At 42.2% G+C, this 11,055-nt stretch overlaps 1 protein-coding gene across 2 annotated transcripts; it reads right to left on the reverse strand.

The window, feature by feature from the left end:
- Positions 1-839: 839 nt before the first annotated feature.
- Positions 840-6,828, reverse strand: LOC148420621 (cell division control protein 42 homolog). Of its 2 annotated transcripts, XM_088418851.1 has the most exons (4): positions 6,226-6,828; positions 3,578-3,636; positions 3,446-3,475; positions 840-1,788 (listed from the first exon to the last, which is right to left on the reverse strand). In XM_088418851.1, exons 1-4 carry the CDS (start codon positions 6,581-6,583, stop codon positions 1,288-1,290), a joined length of 948 nt encoding a protein of 315 aa, XP_088274977.1. In that variant the 5' UTR covers positions 6,584-6,828; the 3' UTR covers positions 840-1,287. The 2 variants fall into 2 exon arrangements, with proteins under 2 accessions (XP_088274977.1, XP_088274978.1); XM_088418852.1 differs by lacking the exon at positions 3,446-3,475 and having other exon boundaries at positions 6,226-6,827.
- Between the last annotated feature and the right edge of the window lie 4,227 nt (positions 6,829-11,055).

An 11,055-nucleotide genomic window follows, 5' to 3' on the forward strand; every position in this document is an offset into this window, starting at 1 on the left:
TGTTTTCGCTCGCTCAATTTTATTTTCAACGCTCAAAATTTTTTTTCACGCGCGCGTAATTGTGGCAAAAATATAACGCCATGAATAAATCCTTTCTATATTTTTTATTCATGATGTTATTCAATTGTATACATGTACGATGTCCCTGCGTTATGTTTATTTCACCTTACGATGTGGACCGCGACATTTTTGTCCCCTCTTTATGCCATTTTTTCGCCTTACGACATAAAAAAAATCTTCTCTTTTCAAACGTGGCGGTCAGTGTGCACGCATGTCTACTAGGGTCTACTTTTTTCATTTTGGTCAAAGAAAGGATGATAAAGGAGCATTCTATAAAAAAATAAAAATAAAAAAAACTGCACTAGGACAAGATCCAATCAAAAGCCTGCAGCAAGATCTGCAGAAAAGTAACAATAGCGCCCCTTGCACTGATTTGCTAACAGCCAATCAGAGTGATCAAATGTCATGATGGTCCTATGTCATGTTGAACATGATGAATGTTGTAACGGTGTTTTCTAAACCAATCAGACAGCGCATACCGATGCCCGGACTCTACCGACTTCTGGTGTCGGATTGGTGCATCTAAACCGGGATCAGGTGCCTCTGCCAACTTTAGGGTAATCCTGTGATCTGAGGAACGTTCTTGGTTACTCCATTTATGACGGTTCCTAAACCAATCAGACAGTGCATATCGACACCGACGCATCCTGACTTCTGCCATCTTATTGGTGCCTCTGCCAACTTTAGGGAAATACAGAGAGCCCCAGGAACATTCCAGAACAACATTTGCATTATAACAAGAACCTATCGGTAGCCTGAAGAAAGTTATTCACAGAAAAAACAATAAGTGATGTTTATTTAAATGTTGACATATCTTGTATAAATTGTACCAGTCCAAAGCCCGAGAGTGACTACTTTGTCCCTTGGACCTCTCGGCCGTGTTCTAGTCAACAAGACTCGTACTAAGAATTTACAACCTTACTCTTGATCAGGGTTGTAAAACCCGGTCGTCAAGGGCTGGTGTCCTGCATGTTTTACAGGTTTTCTTCCCCTGACACAAATGATTCTAGTGATCATCTCATCAGTAAGCGCAGCAGAAGCCTGATAATGATCCTATTCATTCAAATCAGGCGTCTTTGGGAAAGAAACCTGGAAAAGATGCAGGACACCGGTCTTCGAGGACCGTTTGGACACCCCTGGTAGATGCTGGCCGTTGTTTTTTTCATAGTGCTTGTAGCAGTGGCCACTGGAGGGACACGGTCTAAACTTGTTGGACTTTTCCTACAGTCAGAGTCTTGACATGGTTAGCTGATCACAACTGTGCTCCCCCACCAGACATTGGATCTTCCCCCACCAAGCCTCTGAGAGCTTCTTGATCTTGTCAGGAGTATTCCCCTTGGGGGTTGATTTCTGCGGCCTTACGCCATCCTGGGTTTGCTGAATGCTGGCCAGAATGGCCGAATCAAAAGCCTCCTTGAGGTTCTTCTGTGTCAGCGCCGAGCACTCGGCAAAGCTGGCGGCGCCGAGCTCCAGCGCCAACTGCTGGCCCTCTTCCGAGCCCACCGGACGCTCCTGGTTCCGAGCCAGTCGAATCAACACCTGGACGTCCTCACGCAGGTCCACCTGGGTGCCCACCAGGACCAGCGGCACGCCGGGACAGTGCCGGCGGATCTCGGGCACCCATCGCCAGATCAGATTGCGGAAGGAGGCCGGTCGAACTACGCTGTAACACAGCAGGAAAACGTCGGCATGTCGGTAGCAGAGCGGCCGGAGACGCTCCAGCTCATCCTGAAAAGAACCAAACTTGGTCAGGATCAGTTCATCCAACCTCGGATTACAACTATCAATCATGAGTAGGATTTGAACAGCAAAAGCCAAAATGAACATTCTGTATAATTTCAGCCACAAGTTCTTGACACTTTTATATGGACACAAGTTGAAATGAAAAGACATGTCTACCACATTTCCTGTACCTCAGCAAAGCTGGCTTCAGGGGCAACTTTTTAATTATTTTTTAAATTAAAAAAATGACAAAAAAATACATTTTGAGGACGAGTCCTCAAAATTCACCGCTATACATTTATATAATTTTATAACGACAGATTTATTATTCTTTTTAATACTGTCCAAAAACAATACAAGAACGACATCAATATTAATCATAAAACATTAACTTTACGATTATACCTAAAACATCTCCAGTTTTTTAATCATTGAAAATATTCAGCTCATTTTCATACTTTACATTACTAAATCATCTTGTGTGTCGGATCAAACCCGATCACAGGCCAGAACCAGCCCGCGGGCCATATATGTTTGACACTCCTAGTGTATAACGTTGATTAATGTGCATTTTTCCTTTTCAAATTAATGAATGTAAATGTAAACCTGTCATAGTGAGTACCAAACAGAAATGAAAAACTCACGTTGTTTACTTTTTTTCCCCCATCCACTCATGGTAATGTATTGCCAGTCAAACCTGTTCTTACTTTCACTCTAGTAAAAGGACTAAAGTTATTTTTCTGATTCCAATAGTAGATATTTTAACATATGTAGAAGCTTGCCTGAGCTAGCATTTGCACTAGCTTAACTCAAGCTTGCTTGAGCAAGCATTTGCACTAGCTTGTGATAGTGGAGTCTCTGTTAACTTAACCTGAGCCAGCATGTGCGCTAGCTAGCACGGTTTCCCAATATTTTTTTGCAAATCCCCCACTAGGAAAAAAAAACAAACAGTAGTTTGTACCCTCTCCATTCACCACAGTGACTATTAGATCGTTAGCAATAATAGTTGTATAAGTATCTCTAAAATTGCATGTTTTTAGCATTAATTAAAAGAAAAAGCAAGTTTAATCAACAAATGTTAACTTAATGTTAACTTAAATGTTACCTGGGTTTATATGGGTTACTGGTTAGTGTGAAAAGTTAGTGTGAAAGCTGTCAATTCATAGTTAAAATAGAAACATTTTCAAACAATTTGATGGTGAATATTAAATCAATAAATAACAATACATGTAAATTGATATGGAACATTAACATAAGAGCACCAAAAACAATATATATATATATATATATATATATATATATATATATATATATATATATATATATATATATATATATATATATATATATATATATATATATATATAATAAAATATTATAAAACAGTGTGCAATTTATTATCTAAATAACAGTAGCCATAAATTATTCTTGCGAAAAAAATGTTGTTGACAACAATTAAAAAACAATGTAGAACTCCAGCACAGATTGGGCAATGAAAGTTCCACTGCACCACCTGATGTCACGGCAAAGCAAAGTTACTTTTTCAAGGTAACACTGCTCATAATAGATATGACGACCAAATTTCATATTGTTAATAAAAACTTACTCCAGGGACTAAATTAAATAATAATAATATGAAGAAGTGACAATGTAAGTGACTTACATTGATGGAACCATCAGCGACTCCCCATTTCTATTGTGACCGCACAAACAAGGAGGATAAGGAGAACGGCCAACCAAAAACACAGTCGTCAGGTGAGAAAACACACAAACATGCATGTTTATACTAGTTTACCTGTCCCGCTGTGTCGCACAGCTGCAGTCTGACCGGCAAGCCGTCCACCATCACCATCACTGAGGAGACAGCGCAAATGCTAGCTGAGGCAAGCTCCAGCTAACTAGCTAAGGCTAGGCTATCGCTAACTAGTCCAAATGCTGTCTTTGGCAATCTCGGGCCAAGCTAGCAGAGTCTAGGACAGGGGTGTCCAAACTTTTTGCAAAGGGGGCCAGATTTGGTGTGTTAAAAATGTAGGTGGGCCAACCTTGGCGCGCGTTCTTTACATATAACAGCAATTAATTTAAATACATTTCACGAGCCGTTCTGTGTTTCACATTCGCTTTTTTATTTTAATTTCAGCTATCTTAAGCATGTGTTTTGGCAAATTACATTTGAAATATAAAAAAAATATCTCACCATGGCAGTTTAATATTTATAAAAATTTTAAACACAATAACAAAGAAATGAACAAGTAATAGTCATATCAACAAGTGCAGGGCTCATTTAAAAGATGACATTGGTAACTAAACGTTGATTGTATTTTTAAATGGTTATTATTCTGGAGTAAAAAGATAAAAAAACAAAACGTTTTCAGACTGATCGTAAATGAAAAATGACTCGTCAGCATGAGTTTGATCGGTGAAACGGAGATCTGGAGTGCAGGACAAAGGACAGCTGTGGCTCTATGGCAGTAGTATGGATGCGCAAGATGTCTTGTAAGTGAGAGTCCGATAGCCGTGTCCTCACACGGCTCTTATTTAAACTCATAACCGAGAATGTCTGCTCACACAAATACGTCGACCCGATTAAGCTTAGCATTTTCTTATCAAATGCTCGAATCTCTCGGAACTTGTTCTTTTCCAGCTTTCGGTAAAAGTTGTGAAATATTGCTGCTGTGTGATTAAACTAGCTTCAAGATGTTTCATTTTCTCGCTGCGTTCATAACCTGTGATCTTGCCATATACGTCAGCACGTTTTGTTTGGTAATGTCGCTTCACATTGAACTTTTTAAAAACAGCCACTGTCTCTTTACAAATGAAGCAGACACAGTTGTTCCGTATTTCAGTGAAGAAATAGTCCAATTTCCACTCATCCTTGAACCGTCGGCCCTCACAGTCAACTTTCCTCCTTTTGTTGATTGTCCCCATTTTAGAAAGTTAGGTGCTCACCCAGTTAATTACTCATATACTAATTTGCTGTTCCTAATTGAGCCTATAGATGGCAGCAATTAGCACACACACGTAACAGCGCTGCTGCCCAATGTATTCATTCTCCATGCGGGCCAAGACTTTATTGATTTTATGACGGAGGCTGAGGGCCGGATGGAAATTGACCATGGGCCGCATTTGGCCCCCAGGCCGGACTTTGAACATCCCTGGTCTAGGGTATCACAAGCTTTTGCAAATGCTAGCTCAAGCAAGTTAAAAATAAGCTAACAGATGTTAGTTAGTGCATATGACGCTCAGGCAAACTGAGTCTAAGCTAGCGCAAATGCTACCACAAATAAGGTTGAGCCAAAGCAGAACAGATTAGGCTATCTCACAAACTAGCACATATGCTATGCTAGCTCAGGAAAGCTCCAGCTAAGCGAGCAAAACCTAGGCTATCACTAGCTAGAGCAGTGGTTCCCAACCTTTTGATCACCGTCTGTCTGCTCTAAAAAACCACATCATCCTTGTCACTATGCCTCAGATTTATATTGCGGACCGGCGGGGGGGGGGGGGGGGGGGGGGGGGGGGGGGGGGTGCTTTAAAAACCACATCACAAACGTATGGACGGGGCTTTCTGTCGCTGTTGTAGTTTTTGTCCACTTTATTTTTTTAATCGCGTGAGGAGAGGGGAGGTGGAGGGGGAGTGGAGCGAGCTGGCTGTGCACGGTATGGAAGAGTACTACATGAGTATGCTGCCAGGCGCTAGACCGCACAAACTCACAGATTGGATAATTTTCCCACGGCACACCTGACAATATCTCGTGCCGCGGCAAGCCTGAGCTGAGCTAGCACAGGCGAGGGCCATCTCGTAACTTAACTTCACTGGCTCATGTCAACACAATCAAGCGACTAACATTCAACACCCGTAATTTAGGTGATCCACTTATTGTGAAAGACAAAGGATTCTTTTCATTTGATTTATGGCAAATTTTGTATTACACAAAAGCATGTGTATTTGAGTTTTATTTCATTCCATACTTAATTTCATTAATAGAGTGCCTTTAGACAAGTAACCCAATTTCGGAATTCATAAATCAATCAGGTTGGTGGTGATCAATCAGGTTGATAATAGGGGCATGAAGTGAAGTAGTCAATCGTGGGGGTCATAAATCAACTGTCATAATTCAGTTGGTCATTAATGAGGGATTAAATCTATTTGTTTAATAATGGGAATACTGAGTTAAGATGGTTGATACTAGGGGTCATAAATCCATATGGTTGACAATGGACATAGTAAGGCCACATGATCATAAGTCTACTGTTTTTCTGTTAGTTGTTGAAAAAATATCAAAAATAAGCACCTGAGATTGAATGTTTGGACACTGAGTGTAAAGCCATACAAATACGTCTTTGGGATTGAATGAGTTGATAAAGCATTTATATTTTTTTCTATATCTATAAATCATCTGAAAGAATATTTTTTATTTAGCTGTATGGGTGGCACCCAGCTGGTACCTGTAAAGTTGTCGAAGGCCGTGGGCACGTATGCCGCGGGGTATCCGTTGGTGGTGTAGCTGATGATCAGGCTGCTCTTGCCCACCGCGCCATCTCCCACCAGAACGCAGTTGACGCGGCGCTCCAGCGCCGGGCCCAAACGCTGCCGCCTCACGCCCAAGTACAGCGGGAAGTGGCGGCGGCAGGCTGACAGGGATGGCGGCGACACCGGCAGCGAGACGCACCGAGGCTCAGGAAGCATCGCTGGACAACGAGCAGGTAAATGAAGAAGAGGGACAAAAGTGAGTTCCAAAGCGTCGGTGTGCTTTTCACGAGTGTGAATGCGCCAAAGTGAGCATGTTTTCTTCTTTCTCTCCATTCTACTGAGCGCGTGCGTTGCACTAAGGAGCTTACAGCGCGAGCTCACGTGCAAGGCAGACCATTGCGGTCAAACATGCTTGGGGTATATTCTGGGGCGTACCTACTGTGTTGGCCAGGGGTGGCCCAGGCCTTACCAAGGAAAAAAAAAAAAAAATTCTGTGACATTTCTGCCAAATCTAAATGCATGCAGTATTTCTAAATCCTTGATACTCTGACACATTTTAGCATTTAGGGTGTCAAACATCTGGCCCGCAGGCCTTTTCTGAAAAGTAAACCGTGTTATCGCAAGGGACCACTGTACAGCAACTGCATTTGAACCTGTAAGTGAAACAAACTGTATTTTGTGTAGCTACCACTAGAGAGAGCCAGCGCACAATAACTGTTAACACACCTTTCAAAATGACCAATTGAAGTATATAAATGATATTGCTTCTATAGATATTAAGATAGAAAGCACAGTACCATCACTGCAGCTCCTAAAGTGATCAATGATATACCTGTTGCTCTTGACAAAAGCAATACTGCGTTGCACTCTTTATTGTTCTGTCAAAGGCGTTTAACTCTGTGGACCCCACCGTCATAAAGCAAAGGCTTATCAGTTTTGTTCTGTCAGATCATGTATTCTGCTGGTTCTAATTAAATGAGTGACAGGACCCAATGTATCAAATGTAATGGTCTGTGCTCCGAATTTATGAGTCTCCACAAGGGAGTGCCACAGGGTTCTATATTCGGACCTCTCCTATTCATTATGTATATTAATGATTTGGGACAAAATGCTAACATGCACTTTTATGCCAATGACATAATCATTTACTGCTTCGGCTCATCACCTTTTATTGCTGTTGAATCTCTGCAGAAAGCTTTTGATGTGATGCAGCTTCTGCAGCTAAAACTAGTCCTTAATGCTGATAAAATAAACTATTGTTGTTTTCTCTCCAAGATGTCCCCACAGTATCCACTCTTCAATGAAATCAAATTGAAATTGGGTTTTTCATTCCAAAATAAATTGTGTTTTTCTTTTAAGGTTCAAAGTGCCTTGTTACTGCAACGTTTTTAATCCATTTCAGACTATGGAAACGACCTGTATATGAACGCTTCAGTTGACTCTGTGTATCATGCTGCTTTGAGGTTGTTTACTAATTGTATGGCCTTGACCCTCCACTGTGAACTGTATTCCCGAGCTATGCTTGGACTACTGCACTCCTACATCTGTAACTTAATCTCACAGAGAAGTGTTGATTCATATGGTTTGCGTACAAATGATCAATTGTAGCTCTCTGTTCCATATGTTTGCACACAGTCTTTTTCTTTTTTGCTTCTTTTTTCTTTTGTGCTTGTTTTTCTTGCATGCTCTTTTTTAGTGTTTGCTTCTTTTTCTATCATGCTTCTTTTTCCTTACATGCTGTTTGTGTGCACCCTTTGTCTTGTTTGTGTGCACCCTTTGTCTTGTTTGTGTGCACCCTTTGTCTTGTTTGTGTCTTTTTTTCTTGTTTTTTTCTTGTTGTTGCTTCTTTTTCATTCATGCTCATTTCTTTTGTGCTTTTTTGTAATTTGCATCTTTTTTCTTGCTTGCTCTTTTATTATTATGTGCTTCTCTCTTGTCAAGTGTTTGTTTATTTTGTTTGCTTATAATATTTTTTGTGTGATTTTTGCTCTTCAGGGCAACAGTAAAATCGCCAAAACAATGTGTGAACATTGTTAAATTAGCACAAATACCCGCAGGAATATTTAAAAACAAACTCGACGTAAATGTGTGTGTATAAAATATAGAGTGAAGGTATTGCCCCGTTTGGAGGCGTTCACTCGCCGACAAACACACACACTCATACACACACAATCGATTTTTACACACAACACGGACATTGTATTCTGTAAAAACACAAACATGGAACGAGTGCAGAAACAATTGTTATGTCCCACGTAATCAACATCATCCAAGCAAATACTGTACATGAACTCCTTCTAGGAGTTACTAATAGTCACAGGAACACACACGCACGTCTCACACACTTTTGGACGGGATCAGCTGAGAGACGCTTCCCCGCGTATCCCTGGGGGGCGGGGGGGGGGGGGGGTACACCATGGTTATGGCCATCTGGCAGCGTGCGCACTGACGATGCCGCAGCATTTGCGCATTTAAATGCGGAGCGTCACTTTCCCAGGACACGCAGGCCTGACCCCGCTAGGCGTCAAACCCCCCAGCCGCCCGGCCCCGAGTTCGCCCCCCACCCCACCTGCTCCCCCCTCTGGCTTTCCACCTTCAGGATTTTGGGGACCCATCATCAATGGGACAATATGTCTGCTTAAAGAATCAACTCGAAGTGAGTCCACAGGGACAAGTCTCATCCTGAGTTTATCAAGACTATTCTTCATTCTTGTGCTTCGACTAAGATATAGAGCAGTGGAAAAATTCTCATCCTGACTGAAAACTCAAGTTCAGTGAGGAAAAAAAAAAGAATCTAGCCTTAGAGAAATGTCATGTTTTGTGATTAGTATCTGAGAGACAATGCTGGTCCTGGGAGAACGTTCTCAGCCAGTGAGAAAGTTCTGGTGCTGAGACAAAATCTGGTCCAGTAGAATCATTCTAAACCAGAGGGAAAATTGTAGTACTAAGAGAAATATCTTATCCAAAGGGAAAATTCTCATCCAGAGAGAAAATTCTCAGGCTAATTTTACACACAAGGAGCCACATGTGGGTCCAGTGCCACAGGTTGCAAACCCCTAGCTTATCGATATAAAAGAATTAAGGCAGCTCTTTTGATTTTGGCTGTGTATACATTGCGCAATTCAAAGAAGGTGGCCAGAGCAGCGTCCCATGGCGCCATTAGATGATTGCTAAAACTGATATTGTATGTGTACTTGTGTGTGTAGGTGCGTGTGTGTGTGTGTTGGGGGTTCCAAGGCGATCTAACAGGATTGGCCTTGTGTCTTGGGAAGACAATGGCAGCAGCGGGGTCTGGTGAGTGTGGGGGGGTGGGGAAGGGCACACACTTTTGCTTTGTGGCTCGGTCATCAGGCGTGTGCCACGGGTGTTGCCTGTTGTCTGAGGCACCGTGAGAACGTGCCCCCGCTCCCCACACCGCCCATCACAGAATCCTTTAATGAGGGGCGTGCTGCTTCTTATCAAAGATAGGCAAGCCATCATTCCAATCGTCATGAGAAGGTGCCACATTTACGGTTAAAAAAAAATAGATTTATTAAATAAATCCAGAAACTTTATAAATCCATAAAACAATATATTTGAAAGTTTTTTTTGTTTCAATTTGATTAAAAATTGAAATTTAATATTGAATTGAATCATAATTCTAATCTTTTAAACTCTTGATCAGTCTTGGCATTGATCTAAACCACAAACTACGGACCGCGGACCACATCCAGCCTGCTTCCACATTTTGACAGGCCCCTGAAAAAATAGGTGCTACAGGAGAGAAGCATTGTGATAGTTTTTTTTTTTTTTTCTGACCGAACAATTAATATTTGGTTCTGTGAAGCATTAATATTGTTATTGTTAATATTGTTATTTTCATTTCCCCCTGTTAATATCATGGAAAACAGTATTAATATTTGGTCGCTGCAGCAGCGGCAGCTGGCGGCCCAGCTTGCAGGGGCCATCTCGTCACAATGGAGAGCCTTCCCTTGGGGGCTAGTGATTTAGGACAGGGCTCTCTGGATTTGGATGAAGCACCCTCCTCCCATGAAGCCGCCCCCCTCGGGCTCCTTCTTCTCTGCATGCCGACCCCTCCCCTCTTCCCACCGCAGCTAAGCTCCCTCCAGGGACCAGGAGCATTCCTGAGGTATAGTACGTAGTAGTATAGTAAAGCGGGCTGTGCACAATGGTGAGAGGAGAAGGGTGGCAGAGTGCGTGTGGTGGGGGTGGACAACAGGTGCGCGTGGATCCTCTGTACTGCAGTGACAGCTGAGAGATAGGAACGGGGGAGGGGGGGGGGGTATTATTATGGCACCATAAAGCGCCGCCACCCCAGCGATAGGCTGTTGCACTACTTCTCTGGAACAAAAAGACTGCTTTTCATGTGTAACCTGGTCTTGGCCCTGCCCGGCCCCGCCCTCCCTTTCCTCCAAAAGGTCCAAGCAGCACCTGCCGTTTCCGACCCACCTCCGGGATTGCATATGGACTCTCGATAGTGGCGGGCGAAGACATCCGTGCCACGATAACCTGGACCGCTAATTGCACCGGGCCACCGGGGGCCATCTTGCGTTGCCACATTCTCCATGCAGCAATCTCCAATACACTGCTAATCAATTACTTAATTTTTTTAGTACTAAGCATAATCAATTGCTTTCCTACTTTAGTATAGCGGGCCCCTAGTGTTAAAGTAATTGAATAGTTATTGATTACCACCAAAGTAACTGATTACTTAAGTAAATTCATACTTTGGTAGTTCATTACCTACACTAATCAACTTTACAAATTTAATTCATTTAGTACCAAGCATAATCAATTACCTTTCT

This window comes from Hippichthys cyanospilos, chromosome 7 (assembly GCF_059441005.1).
Source record: "Hippichthys cyanospilos isolate Australia breed blue-spotted pipefish chromosome 7, RoL_Hcya_1.0, whole genome shotgun sequence".
In the NCBI taxonomy this organism is placed as follows: Eukaryota; Metazoa; Chordata; class Actinopteri; order Syngnathiformes; family Syngnathidae; genus Hippichthys; species Hippichthys cyanospilos.